The following is a 14,271-nucleotide window of genomic DNA, read 5'->3' as shown; positions in this document are numbered from 1 at the left end:
CGGGGGTTAGGAGGAGCTGTGATACTGAAAGCGCTGGATGGCCAGTAAAACTGAGCTCCTGGCTACCACTAATGGTGGTTAAAAGTCCCAGAACATTTTTTGCAAGAGTCAGGGCGGTTAAACCAGGGATCCTGGCCAGATTGCAATTTAGGTGATTGGATTTAGCCTCCAGGTGCTCCTGGCTGGTTCATATGGATCCAGGGCTACTCTTCCCTCCCGTTCCTGAACGTCGACATAGTGTCAGTCTTTGCTGATAAACGGCTGGCGCGTTCCGTCCCAGAGGTGACTGCATTTCAGTGGGGAGCAAAGTTAAACGTGTTGATGAAACAAACTGCTTTGTCGCTCACCTGCCACACCAGCACCTCTGTGCCAGTGCAGGAGGCCATGGGAGCTTCCATAATGCCATGAGTTACCGGAGGTGGCGTTTGATTCACATACTCCCAAGGCATGACAGCAGCAGGGGTGAAATCCTGATTCCACTGAAGTCAATGGCAAAACCCCCATAGACTTCAGTAGGGCCAGGATTTCACCCTTAGTATCTAGGAGAAGCTTCCCCTAGGGTTGTCCCATCTATTATTGATAATATTTGTATTGCAATCACGCCTGGAACCCCAGGCCAGGACCACCCTGCACTAGGCGCTGTACGTTTCTCATCTCTGACCTCTTGGGGGGGAAGGGGGTGGAGTCACTATTCTAGCCTTGCCTGCTTGGCTGAGATTGCCAGCAGTGGGGAGGCTGGAGGGAGCCGGTTGTGGGGATGGGCACCAGGCTGGACTGAAGCCTCCCGACACATTTCGCATGACGGTGGTGACTTTGGGCCACTAGTGACCCCAGCTGGGGCTGGTGCTCTAGGGAGGACGGTCCCATCTCACTTGCCACCCAGATTTAGCAGCTACAGTGAACTGCAATTGTCGTCAGTGATGAGGCCTCCTCTTGCTCCTGCAGAGTCCCCGTCCCGGTTCCCGATGGACGTCCTGCTGCTCCTCGTCCTCCTGGCGTGCACGTGGCGCTCCCCTTCTCTGGCTGCTCCTTTCACCTACCAGCTGGCCCGGCTCAGTTCCCAGCGGAGCAGCTGCAAGCCCATCCCCAGCAGCATGACCCTCTGCCACGGGGTCGGGTACAATGAGATGCGGCTGCCCAACCTGCTGGGCCACGAGAGCATGAAGGAAGCTCTGCAGCAAGCCGCCTCCTGGGTGCCACTGCTCACCAAGCAGTGCCACGGGGACACCAAGAAATTTCTGTGCTCGCTCTTCGCTCCTGTGTGCATCAGCGACCTGGAGGATCCCGTCTACCCTTGCAGGTCCCTCTGCGAGGCGGTGAGAGACGGCTGCACCCCTGTCATGGCCGCCTTTGGCTTCCCCTGGCCAGAGATGTTCAACTGCGGCAGGTTCCCTCGGGGGAACGAACTGTGCGTCCCGCCGGCCGGCCCGGATGACCGACTCCAGCTCACGAAGGAAGGTGAGGCCAGCAGCCAGGTGGCACTCGGTGTTTAGTCCGGAGATCCTGGCAAAGGGACCAAAGGCTCAACGTCAGGTCATCACAATCAAGCTCTGGCTCCGGTTCAGGGTTTAAGTGTGCAGTCTGCAGCTGTTTGCATGCTTGTGTATCATGTTACTTCCCCCCCCACACCCCCCCAAAAGTTCAAGCATTTGATTAAGTCTGTCTCCAAACACCAGGGGCCAGACAGAGCGCAGTGGCCTGGAAGCTAGTGCGTCTGTACGAAATGCCCTGGTCTCTCGGTCTACATATTTATATAGCCCTTGTCGCCAGAGTAGATTATAGATTTTAAGGTTAGCCGGGATCCAGTCTCAGCTCCTGCTAGCTATGGAATGTCATCCAGCGATTCCTGCATAGGACCAAATGCCTTGCGGTTGAATGAGAGCTTAACTTGTAGGTTTGATGTCACAGCTCCAAGAATGGACCCTGTCCCATGAAAAACAGTTCCAGTGGTTAATGACCCTCACTGTTAAAAATCTGCGTCTCCTTTCCAGTTTAACCTTTGCTGACTTCAGCGTCCAGCCATTGACTCTGCTGTAGCTTTGCTAGATTAAGGATTCCTCCTGCATGGGCAGTCTTCTCTGCATGTAGGTACTTATAGACCATGATCAACTCACCCATCTACCTTCTCATTCCTCTTCTCCTCACATCGCCTTAGTCGAGGCTGGCGACTTTTATAGCCTTCCTCTAAATCTCCTGAGCATACACCGGGCCAATGAGCATATCTCCTGGGCGAGCTGTACAGGTCAGCTGGCCACACCTGAGCCTCTGGTTTGAAATCGGGGTTTTCCTTCTCTCTGCCGAGGCTGAGAAGCCCGCCTGTCCCGGCAAGCCTTATTTGAAATCCCCCAGGCCTTGCTGAGAGATGTCACCAGTGGGTCTGCGACTGAGATTCACAGCTGTCCCACATATCAAGCTTCTCACTGAGAAGCTGAACAGACTGCGCTGGGAGGGGTGTTTGTCAGAGCGTGACTTGTGCTTGGAGCTTTCCTCCCGACTCTGAACTCCAGCGTTTCCAGGCTTAATTCAGTGATGGGTGACCAACAAAAGGGAAAACCTGGTTTCTTGATGCCAGTTTTTGTTTCTCTGGGATGTATAAAGAAGGCCTGAAAGGTGGCTTTTAAAAACAATTGATTTCTCTCTTTGCGTTTTACCTTAAAATATCAGGAACTTTGTCACTCTGAACTTTAGGGGGAACCGCACACACTGAAGGGCTCGGGAATGTGGCTTGTGAGCTTTCTCAAGCTGTGTCTGAAAGCCCTGAGGTGCTGGATCCTTAACAAAGGATGGTTTCCTCCAAGTGTTTTCAGGCAGTTGAGACACTTATTCCTGGTCTACGCTGCGGGGGGGTGTCGATGTAAGATACGCAACTTCAGCTATCTTATCCCGACTTACCTCCCATCCTCACGGAGCGGGATCGATGGCCGCGGCTTCCCTGTCGACTCCGCTACCACCACTCACTCCGGTGGAGTTCCGGAGTCAACGGGGAGCGTGTTCGGGGATGATATATCACGTCTAGATGAGACGCGATATATCGATCCCCGATAAATCAATCGCTACCCGCCGATACGGTGGGTAGTCTGGACGTACTCTTAGATAGGGTGACCAGATGTCCTGGTTTTAAAGGGACAGTCCCGTTTTTTGGGACTTTTTCTTATATAGGCGCCTATTACCCCCCACCCCTTGTCCCGTTTTTTCACAGTTGCGAGCTGGTAACCCCACAATTAGGTGTTAGCAGAAGCGGGTTTACAATGGCACCAGTGGCACCTGGCCCACGCTCAGAAGGGGCCCCGGTGCCCGGACAGGGCCACGCCCACTGCTCCCTGAGGCCCCGCCCCCACCTGGCCTTTTCCCCCTGAGGCCAGGCCCCCCCACTTCCTCTTCTCCGCTCCTTCCCTGCCTTGCCCAGCACTTACTCCTCTCTACCCCCTCCCCCCCAACCACTGCCTGCTCCTCCCTGTCTTCTCCTCCCCATGTGAGCAGTGGGCGGGGCCTCAGGGGAAGAGGCCGAGCAGGGGTGGGGCCTTGGGGCAGAGCACAGGGCGTGGCCACGGACAGGGCTGACAGGTCCCACAAAAGGTTCATCCAGCCCTGGTTGTTGGCGAAAACCAAAATAAAAGAAAAAGATTTACAAAATTCTGAATTAAAGTCCCTTTGCATCTCCGTTACTCAGGTTGAATTGCACAGAGAGCAGCTCTCCAGTCATCCATAGAGTCTTCCAGGAGAGGCAGATGTGATTTCTGCTCTATGTAAAACTCGAGAAACGTTCTTCAGCCTTGATCTGGGTTGTGCCGTCACAGACGGTTCCTTGCTCGCAGTTCTCAATGCAGCTCTTTCTTTCCCTGCCAGACGCAGTGTGCGCAGCCTGTATCAGCCGAGGGCACAGCGAAAAGGAGTTCCTGGAAAACTTCTGCAGTCAAGATTTTGGTGAGTCGAAAATGTCAGGGCTCCCCCGCAGCTGTCAGCTGGAAAATCAGACTCGTCAGCCGAGAGGAGAGGGGGCTGCTGGGGGCAAGGGGCGAAAAACAACTTGTCCCCTCCTAGAACAGACCAGTGTCTGCCTAGAGCAGCAGCTGGTCCCCAGACTGGCCATCGTAAGGCAGGAGTCCCTGCAATGTGCCTGATTCTGCATCTTCCCCAAGGGTGGGGAAGAGCTCCTTCCTGATCCCTGCCCATGGTCACGTTATGCCCAGAGGCTCGTGAGTGGTCGCTGTAAATGAGTGGCCTCCTCTCAGGCACCTCATGGCCTCGGAGCAGCTTTGCAAGTGGCCCCTCGCCTCAGTTTCCCCCTTGGACTCCAGTGACTTCAGTACAAGCCTGCCCTCCAGTCCATCACGGGTTATTACAAAAGGCACTGCCTAAGTCCACAGTCAGCATTGTCCGTGTCACCACCCGTGCATGTGGGCTTTAAACCCTATCTTCCTTCTCCATCCTGGTGTCTCCCACCAGACCTGGACTCTTAACAGTCCTCCTCTGCTGGGACAGCCACCCCAGTCCTTCCTTCTGGGGTACAGCCCTGCTCTTCCCAGCAGAAACCCCCACAGCTTCTCTGCTGGGAGCCTCCCAGGGTTCCCTGGCACCCAGCCCCCCAGCATGGAGACCCAGCAGGTAAGCCCCTCTGCTGCTCCCCTACTTCCAGCCTTCTCTAGCCCTTGGTACCAGCTCTCCGGCTTAGAGTCAGCGGGCATCTCCCTCTGCTGCTCTCCTGCCTCCACCCTCTCCCAGGACCCACCTTCTGTCTCTAGCCACTCTCTCTGAGGCCTCATATAGCCCCCAGGTGCAGCCCTGCCCTCTTCATTAGCCCAGCTGAGCGCACACTGAGTCCTGCTTCATTAAATGAGCCAAAGACAGTCGCCTTTATAGTTACATCCTAAGCTCATGTAACTGCAGAGTCAGATGCTCCTCTTAGTAACGTCTCACTGCGCTGGCTGCTGCTGTACTTTCCTGCAGCAGCGAGTTCCACAGATGAGCTTTTGTCATTCCTTTGTGCGCTTCCGTTTGGCCGAGCGCCCCCTTTGTTTCCCTGCATTCTGTTCAATGCCCACTGACTCCCTCTCTCCCGCAGCCCTGAAAATGAGCGTCAAAGCGCTGTCCAGCGTGGACGGAGATTTGAAAGTGACCCCAGAGCTCAAGAGCCGGACCCTCTACAAGCAGGGAAGCTGGTCGGAAGAAGAGCTGAAGAAGCCAGTCCTGTGGCTGACACACGGCGAGACCTGCGCCTGCGAAGAACTCCGCGGGCAGGGCACTGTGGTCCTGGCCATGGGCCACAAGGCGGCCGGCCGCTTGGTCATCTCCTGGGTGAGGAGGTGGCAGCGAGGGGAGAGGGAGCTGAAGAAATTCACCCGGGCTGTGCGGAAGATCCAGTGCTAAAGGGGAGGGACGCGGCTTTGCGCTGAGGTCGTCTCCCTCCCGCACGTGCTGTGAATTCTTCCCACTCCAGCCGGAAAACGTCTTAGATTTAGCCAGGCTCTTACTGTGAAAACAGCCCCCCCTTCTCCCAGTCACTGACAGACCCATATGGCGTTCAGAGGGGATCCACAAACTCAACCAGGAAGCATCCTCCGGAGGGTGTGTGCAGACCAAGGAGACCAGAGGCACAGACAAGCCAGTCCCCCTCCCTCAGGCCCATGCGGTTAGCTGTAGGGCAGGGGTGGCCAGCCTGAGCCTGAGAAGGAGCCAGAATTTACCAATGTACATTGCCAAAGAGCCACAGTAATATGTCAGTAGCCCCCGCATTAACTCTTCCCCCCTCCCAGCACCTCCCACTTACTGGCAGCCCCACTGATCAGCACCTCCCCCTTCCTCCTCACATCTCCTGATCAGCTGTTTCAAGATGCAGGAGGCTCTGAGGGGGAAGGGGAGAAGCGAGGGCAGGGCAGGCTCAGGGGAGGCGGCGGGAAGGGGTGGAGGGGTTTAGGGCCTGTGGCAGAGCCAGGGGTTGAGCGGTGAGCGCCCCCCCGGCACATGGGAAAGTTGGTGCCTGTAGCTCCAGCCCCGGAGTCGGTGCCTGTACAAGGAGCCGCATATTAACTTCTGAGGAGCCGCATGTATCTCTGGAGCCACAAGTTGGCCATCCCTGGTCTAGGGAGAAGATGCTGGTGGCCAGGAGAGAGGTGAGATCCCAATAAACTTCATCCCTGTGTCAGAGAAGGGCGAGCTTGTGGGGAGACATGGGAGAAAGGGGGTGAGGGGTGCCAGCCAGGGACTGAAAACAGCAGCAGTCACGTGGGGCAATGGGTGCCTAAACCGACCTCCTGAGAGACTCCAAATGCTCCGTCTCCACCTCCATCTCCTCGCCCCTCCTGCAAATCTGAGGCCAGGTTTTTGTATCTCCAAGCGTTCCAGTGTGTGTAGATAAGGTCTGTGACTCTGCGCCAACTGACCAATTACACGTCCAGTTAGTTACCGGCATGCAAAGTTACTGTGGCTGTGCGTGCAACACTAATAACTGCCCGTGCAAACACCTGCATGTGTTGATGGCAAGTATACTGCCAGTTTGGGCTCAGCTTCGGAATTTGCTTTAATAAAAATATTCTGCTCATTAATCAGCCGCTTGTTGATCTTTGGCCACATGAGCCCAACAAAGGACTCCCCAGTGAACTGTCAAGCAAACAGCGTAAATGGAAAAGACCTGAATCAGTGCCTAGTCCAAGGGTGGGCAAATTATGGCCCGCGAGCCGGATCCGGCCCACAAGCTGTTTTAAGCTGGCCTGCGAGCTCTGGCTGGGGCATTGGGTAGGGGGCTGGAACAAGCAGCTCCCAGAAGCCATGGCATGGCCCCTTCCAGCTCCTATGCGCTCCAATGGAAGCTACAGGGGTGGTGCCTGCAGATGAGGCAGCGTGCAGAGCCTCTTGGCCACGCTTCTGTGTAGGAGCCAGAGAAGGGATATGCCACTGCTTCCTGGAGCCACCTGAGGTAAGCGCCACTTGGAGCCTGCACCCCTGAGCCTCTTCCCACACCCCAACCCCCTACCCCAGCCCTGACCCCCCTCCCTCTCTCCAAATCCCTCAATCCCACCCTCCTGCACCCCAAACCTGTCATCCCCAGCCCCACCCCAGAGCCCACACCCCCAGCCAGAACCTGTACGCCTTCGTGTACCCCTGCCCCAGCCCTGATTCCCCTTCTGCCTGCCAAACCCCTTGGTCCCAGCCCAGAGCACACTCCTACACACCAAACTCCTCATCCACAGCCCCACCCCAGAGCCCCGCACCCCCAGCCAGAGCCCTCACCCCCTCCCACACTCTAACCCCAATTTTGTGAGCATTCCTGGCCCGCCATACAATTTCTATTCCCAAATGTGGCCCTCGGGCCAAAAAGTTTGCCCACCCCTGGCCTATTCCATCTCTTCCAGTGCAGGACTGCCCCCTCCTGGGAGGTATTCTCTGCTGCTCTGGCCAGCGCAGCCAGGTTTAAATAAGTTCAACGGCTTGATTTTCTCACAACCCATTCCCCTAGCCTGCAGCCTAGCAAACCTCCCTAGCAGGAAACACTTATGTAATCTCACGCCCATTCTCAGATACAACTTGAGACAGGGTTTTGTAATGCGCACCGAGCCAGGCAATTTCTGGTGTCTCCGGTTTTCCAACTGTCAGGTAGGTTAATAATAGGAGTGAGATGCAATGGGTGAAGTCTTGTTCCAGGTGGAGTCTGGCTGCAGCTTTACAGTCAGGCTCCAAGTAAAGACACCCACAGTATCCAGGGGCTGAAACAGTTAAGCAGGCCCATATCTCGGGCCAAAACAAAGTGGCATGCAAGGCTGGGCATCGTTTGGGTGGGGTGGGGGTGGGGGTGGGGGAGTCAAAAGCAGGACAGTGACTGGCAAGCAGTAAGAAAGCCAAGTAGCCAGAAGTGCCAGTAACATGGCCCTGAGAGAAAGCAAAGAGAGAGAGAGCTTTTTGGGCACAGTGCAGGCAGGAAGGGCAGGCGTGGAACAGTGACCAAAGGAACCGGCGTCTTCTGCTGTTCAATTCCCACTGTGTTCAGGGAAACAGAACTTTCTGTATCATCTTTGTAAATAAACAAGGTAGAGGCAGGTGTTTCTGATGCTATCCTTGATTTCTCCTCCTGCCTGCACTACTCCATATTTGGTTAATTACTCAGTTCCAAAGGGGTGACATTTGCCTGGGGTCATCTCTTTCGCTCACGGCCCTTTACAAAGCTGGATTTGCATGTGTCTCTCCGTTGTACAGATGGGGGAACCGAGCATAGAGAGATGGGGAAACTTGCCCAATGTCCTATTACAAACATGAGTCAAAACAATCTGTGGCATTTCTAGGGCTCACGTCACCCTGACATCTCAGCGCCAGCGGCTGCGGGGGAGCGGCGACATTTGCCACATTGTTTCTGAAACAAATAGTTTACACGTGGAGAGAGGTGTTAAAAAAAAAAAAGGCGCTTGGCGCCAGTGGCAAGAAGCAGCCCCAGCAGTTCCTGGCCGCCTGGGGCGCTTCTGGGGTGACTGGTGGTGCTCGGCCGGTGGCGGCTTCGAGTTGCAGGACAGACCTACCAATCGGTGTCATGGGACACCCCGACGTTCTAAGAACCCTCCTGTTCAAAGAGAAACAGACGGCGGGCGTGGGAGGGGATGGGCCAGAGGATCTCCATAGGGATCCTCAGCCAATTTGGGGGTAGCCCCCAAAGGAAAATCCCCCCGGCTGATCCTGAGCAGGAGCCCATTGCTAAGGGGACCCGCGCAATCCACCGCCAGCCCCAGCAGGTAAACAGTCCTCGTGAGCGACAGAAATGGCGAGAATTCCCCTCTCGGGGCCCAGGAGAACGGGTCCCTCCAGGGCAAGGCTGGGGGATGGGTTGGAGCCCAGGAGAGCGGGATCTGACTGGGGGAGGCGTGCGGGTCTGTATTCGGGGAGGGGGGATGAAGACATGTGCTGATGGGGAGGGTGCAGTGGATAAGGGGGTAGGTGTGGCCTGAGCCCCAGCATCCGAGTCCCAGAGCAGCTTCACAACTCCTTAAACCAGAGGTGGGCAAACTATGGCCCGTGGGCCACATCCGGCCTGCAGGACCCTCCTGCCTGGCCCCTGAGCCCCTGGCCTGGGAGGCTCATCTCCGGCCCCTCCCCCACTGTTCCCCCTCCCCACAGCCTCAGCTCACCCTGCCGCTGGCGCAATGCTCTGGGCCGCAGGGCTGCAAGCTCCTGGGGCAGCCCAGCTGCAGGGCCGTGGTGACAGCATGGCTGGATCCAGCCACCGGTGCTCCAGGCAGCGTGGTAAGGGGGCAGGGAGCAGCGGGGGTTGGATAGAGGGCAGGGGAGTCCGGGGGGGTTCGGGGCAGAGGTGTGGATAGGGGTCGGGGTGGTCAGAGGGTGAGGAACAGGGGGGTTGAATCGGGGCAGAGGTCCCAGGGGGCAGTCAGCAAGGAGTGGGGAGGTTGGATGGGGTGGCGGGGGACAGTCAGGGGCAAGGGTTCTGGGGGCTGTCAGGGGACAGGGAACGGGGGGGTTGGATGGGGCAGGAATCCCAGGGGGAGGCTGTCAGGGGGCGAGAAGCAGAGGGGGTTTGGATAGGGGGTGGGGGCCAGGCCACACCTGGCTGTTTGGGAGGTACAGCCTCCCCTAACCGGCCCTCCATACAATATCCAAAACTCGACGTGGCCCTCGGCCAAAAAGTTTGCCCGCCCCTGCCTTAAAGTGTCTCCATCTCTCCCTCTCCCCAAACTATCCAGGGTCTGGGTTCTTCCGACACGGTGATCTCTGGCTCCCCTACGTCATCCAGGGCAGATGTGGTCCCCCAGAGTCTGTTCCCCCTGCCTGCCAAACGCTGGTGCAGCTTCCCACCCTCCACAGAGCGATGGGTCAGCGAGGACGGGGTCCCCTTCCACGTCCACCAGGAAGACGGCATCCGGATCTGTGACGGCTTCCTGCTTGGGCACTGCCCCCAGAAGGAGAACTGCCTGCTCCACCACACCCGCTACCCCTTCCACTGGCAGATCATGGGGAGCAGAAGGGTGGCGTGGCAGAGTCTGAGCGACTCATCTCAGCGTCACTTGGAGAAACTCTACAGCGACGCTAAAAACAGCCTTGTGTGGTTCTTGGACAGGTACAGGATGGGAATGCTCCCACCCCATCTGTCCCCCGATCTCCCAGCTGCTCCCATTCTGGCCAGGGCAGGAGCAGGGGTGGCTCTAGCTTTTTTGCTGCCCCAAGCATGACAGTCAGGCAGCCTTCGGTGGCACACCTGTGGGAGATCCCCAGTCCCGCGACTTTGGCGTATCTGCCACTGAATTGCCGCCGAAATCGTGGGACCGGCGGACCTCCTGCAGGCAAGCCGCCAAAGGCTGCCTGACTGCTGCCCTCGCAGGGACCAGCAGGGCGCCCCCCGCAGCTTGCCGCCCCAGGCACATGCTTGGAGCGTACGGGGAATGCCTCAGATTTCCCTCACTGGAGGTGTTTTGGGGAACAGCTACCCCGGTCCCAACACCTCCCAGAAAAGACGACGGGTGAGATTATTTTCCCCTCTTAGGAACCGCTTGTTTGGGATCCTGGACCTGGACACCATGGAGCTGGGCTATTTGGACGTGGTTAACAGAGTGAGGCGGCTGGGCAGCACCTCGGACTGGAAGCAGAATCCCCGCTTCCACACCAGGTGGCAGGTGTACTGGAAGCATAGAGACACGTGGCAGCGTTACGAGGAGGTGATGGGAGGAGGCTGGATCCCAAGGGTGGGGGGCAGCTCTCCAAAGTAGGGCTGGTGCATCCTGGGGAGATGGGATGGCCAACCCAGGGTTGGATGAAGATGGAGACTGATTTCCCAGGATGGGACGGTTCCTCCAGGGAAGATCTGGGTCCTGTTGCAAGGAACAATGCGTGTACGGGTCTTACTCTTTCAGTCATGCTAAGGGTTCGACTCCCCTTCCTCTCTCTGCTCAGCCTGTCCCCCGCGATCTCCTCGCAGCCTTTGAGAGGGGCTCCCAGGAACCCACCTTTCGGTTCCAGGGCCAGCTCTACACCCTGGATCTGAGGCCCCCTCAGCAGAGCACTGAAGAGCAGGGATCTGTCCAACCCATCCAGATTCAGCGCCGACCTGCCTACCACTCCCTAAGCTGCATGGCACGGTATCTGTGGTAAGTGACTCCCTGGGTAGTTCCATGGCTGGAGGGATCTGAGCTACGTTCTGACTGGCCAGCATCTCCCATCTCCTTATCTCCTTAGGACAGTCCCTAGGGGCTCCCAGGGACTCTTCCATCCTTCCACATCCATCATCCCCGGAGAGAGACCTACAGACGGGTATTGTGGCCCATACCCAGCCACCTGGGTTCCCCAGCCACCTCGTGGCCAGGCCTTCCTTCATGCAGAGGTGGCCCCATCAGAAGCGGTGTACCGCGAGATCTGTGAGCTCTTCCACGCATCTCTACCTGAGGACACGGTGCTGGTGCTGAGGATTTACAGGATCCGGAACGATGCACTCTGGAAAAAATACAGCAGGTAGGAAGAGGAATGGCTGTTGCGAGAAATGGGGCAGGGGTCAGATCAGGCCCCCGGCTTTAGCCCCGCCATTAAGCCATTGACGCCAGTGCTGTGGGCATGACTAGATGGGTTATCTTCTCTGGGTGGGCCGAAGGGAGGTGTATCTAAGGCTTGGTTCAGGAGACCAATTCCAGGGATACAATCATCTGGCCTCAGAATTTTCCTCAGTGCTGCCAACCCTGTTGTCTTGCGGCTGACCTGGGGTGTGTCCTTTCGGACCATATCCGGCTCGACAGAAAGACTTCAGAGGGCCTCAGGAAATAGGCGTGCTGTGAGGAGGGACATCAAAGCTGAGGGGCTGGGAGCCGGGACAGCACAGCATCAGGGGATGCCCAGGGGAGAGAGACCCCAGGGGAGGGAGAGCTGCATCAAGGAGGGGCCCCTCGCCTGGGCCTGAAGGAGCCACCTGGGACCAGTCTCGTGGGAAGATTGAGGGGACTGAGGGTGGGATGAGAGGAAGAGGCACTGAGGAGTTTGGAGGCAAAGGGGAACGGGGCTGGAGAGCAGGTCAGGATGAAGGAACGTTTTGTGGTGAATTGGGGAGGGCTGAAGGCCGAGGGAAAGGAGGCGGAGGGTAGAGAGGCTGACGATGATGAGCGAGGGGGTGAGGGAGACAAGTGAGTGATGGGGTTGGAGGTTGAGAGAAGAAGAGAAAAGTCCCAGCCAGAGCCTGGGGTGGAGAAGAGGAAGCGGGGTGGGATGGACCAGGAGAGGAGAGGGAGCTGGGAGAATCCTGAGCAGAGAGAGGAGTGGGGCTGAGGGAGTCGCCTGAGGGACTCAGTCCCTGAGGCTGGAGGTGCAGGACCTGACTGGGCAGGAGATGTTGAGCTGTTTAGTGAGGAAGACGCAGGACGGCAGGAAGAGAGAATATACGCGTCATAGGGGGAATTGGGCTCATGTCTGGATCCCCCGCGGAGGTGCTCAGTGGCCAGGGGAGCATATACTGGGGGTGCACCAGGATGGGGGAGCAGTGACTCTAAACTCCCTTGTTTCTCCTTTGCACCCACCGCAGCCAGAAGGCGCGAATGTCCCGAGGACTCTCGGCCCAGGAGAAGCGGCTCCTGGAGAGGCACCTCTTCCACGGGACCTCAGCCGACAACGTGGAGCCCATCTGCCGGCTGAACTTTAACCCCCGTCTCTCCGGGAAGCACGGCGCCCTTTACGGCCACGGCAGCTACTTCTCCTTCTACGCCAACTGCTCCCACAACTTCGCTCCGGCCAACCACGCCGACCGCCGCCACATGTTCCTGGCCAAGGTCCTGGTGGGCAAGTGGGTGTTAGGGAGACCTGGGTACACCCAGCCGCCGGAGAGGGAGCCTGGCAGGCGGCGCTACGACTCCTGCAGCGATGACACCCGAGAGCCCGCCGTCTACGTGATCTTCGACAACTCCCAGTGCTACCCCTACTTCGTGATCTGCTACAAACTGCTCAGCGACCCCGTGACGCTGGACGGCGTCAGAGCCGGTCCGTTGGCAGGGAACAGCTCCCCAGTGGGTAGGGTCATGCAGCCCAGCTTTTCCACGCTCTAACCACTCTCTGTAGGGTTCTCACAGCACGGTAACGAGAGAATGCGCAGCTTGTCCAGCATCCGTGATAAGAACAAGCAACCCAGCTTGTGGAGGCTTCAACCCCCCCCCCCGTCATCCTACTGGAATATGATCCATCCCCACAACCCCATTCCCTCCACCCTACTCTTACTGCCTTCCTGCCCCGAGACCATCCACCAAAGACTGCTCATGACTCCAGCGCCTGGGCAAACACCATTTGCTTCGCTGCCCTGAAGGAGGCACCTCTCAGCTCCATACAACTGTCCCTCTCCTCCTGGTCTCGCAGAAGTGTCAGAAAGTGGAAACTCCATCTGGAAATCCCCCCCACTCAATTTCACTAATGCTGGGAATAGGCAGTGCTGGGGTGTGAAATTCATTTTGTTTTCACCCATCCCATCCAAACTTCCCTGCGGAATACCCCCATCTCCTTGCCTAATGGTAGTAGTGGTATTGTCTAGGGATTAAATAGTGGGTGAAAGTTATGTTTCCGTGAACACAAATCCTCTCGTCTGTGACTCTGGGTGCTGCATTTGCTTATGGGAAGTCAGGGTTTAAAGGGCTGAGAATGACACCCCAAGTGGCTGGGGGCTGAGGTGTCTTGTTTGAAAAATAAGCCTTTTAAACAATAAATTAAGTATCCCGGCTCCATCGGAAGAGCCTGCATCAGAGCCAAAGAGCAGCGGCATGTGCGTGACAGAGAGCACCTGAATGAGCCGGCGTGTGCAGGGCTTCCAGTTTTGGTTTTCCTCCAGGAGGGTGTGAGGTTTGGGCTAAAGTGGGAAAGCTGCAGGGATCGCAGAGAGACCAGCAGGGCAATAATTTCCCATATTTGGGGGGAAGAGGCTGCATGGGGAGCCCCAGTTCATTTTTCATAGGGGGAGGGAGTTTTATGCATCCCTGTGTGTGACACTCTCTAATCTCCCCTCACCCCTAGCAGCGGGAGCAGGGGTGGCCCAGTGTGGGGGCTCAGACATGGACTGCTCCCATGTAAGGTGACCAGAACACAAGTGTGAAAAACGGGGACACTTTTTTCTGGGGGGAGGGGGCATGGTTGCCTATATAAGACAATGCCCCTGATACCGGGTGTGACGGGTTTGGCCCCTTTGGGGTGTCACCTGATGTGCAGGGGTGCCACTGAGTCAGCCTATTCTGCCAGCCTGGGTCCCCTTTACCTGGCCTTGCTGGGTTAGGCTCACCAACCTCTTCCAGCCAAGCGCACAGGCAGGGCCACACCCAGCTGCACAGA

General features: G+C 57.3%; 2 protein-coding genes across 2 annotated transcripts; both read left to right on the top strand.

Moving 5' to 3' along the window:
* Positions 1 to 965: 965 nt before the first annotated feature.
* On the top strand, positions 966 to 5,794 carry LOC127033272 (secreted frizzled-related protein 2-like). Its single transcript, XM_050921210.1, has 3 exons — positions 966 to 1,458; positions 3,847 to 3,924; positions 5,063 to 5,794. The coding sequence occupies exons 1-3, from the start codon at positions 966 to 968 to the stop codon at positions 5,365 to 5,367; spliced, it is 876 nt and encodes a 291-aa protein (XP_050777167.1). The 3' UTR covers positions 5,368 to 5,794.
* Positions 5,795 to 8,582: 2,788 nt separating this feature from the next.
* Positions 8,583 to 13,007, top strand: LOC127043923 (protein mono-ADP-ribosyltransferase TIPARP-like). Its single transcript, XM_050938203.1, has 5 exons — positions 8,583 to 8,714; positions 9,678 to 10,051; positions 10,475 to 10,646; positions 11,096 to 11,436; positions 12,491 to 13,007. The coding sequence occupies exons 1-5, from the start codon at positions 8,583 to 8,585 to the stop codon at positions 13,005 to 13,007; spliced, it is 1,536 nt and encodes a 511-aa protein (XP_050794160.1).
* The last annotated feature ends 1,264 nt before the right edge of the window (positions 13,008 to 14,271 follow it).

This window comes from Gopherus flavomarginatus, chromosome 1, assembly GCF_025201925.1.
Source record: "Gopherus flavomarginatus isolate rGopFla2 chromosome 1, rGopFla2.mat.asm, whole genome shotgun sequence".
In the NCBI taxonomy this organism is placed as follows: domain Eukaryota; kingdom Metazoa; phylum Chordata; order Testudines; family Testudinidae; genus Gopherus; species Gopherus flavomarginatus.
This window is presented reverse-complemented; position numbering and strand designations above follow the sequence as displayed.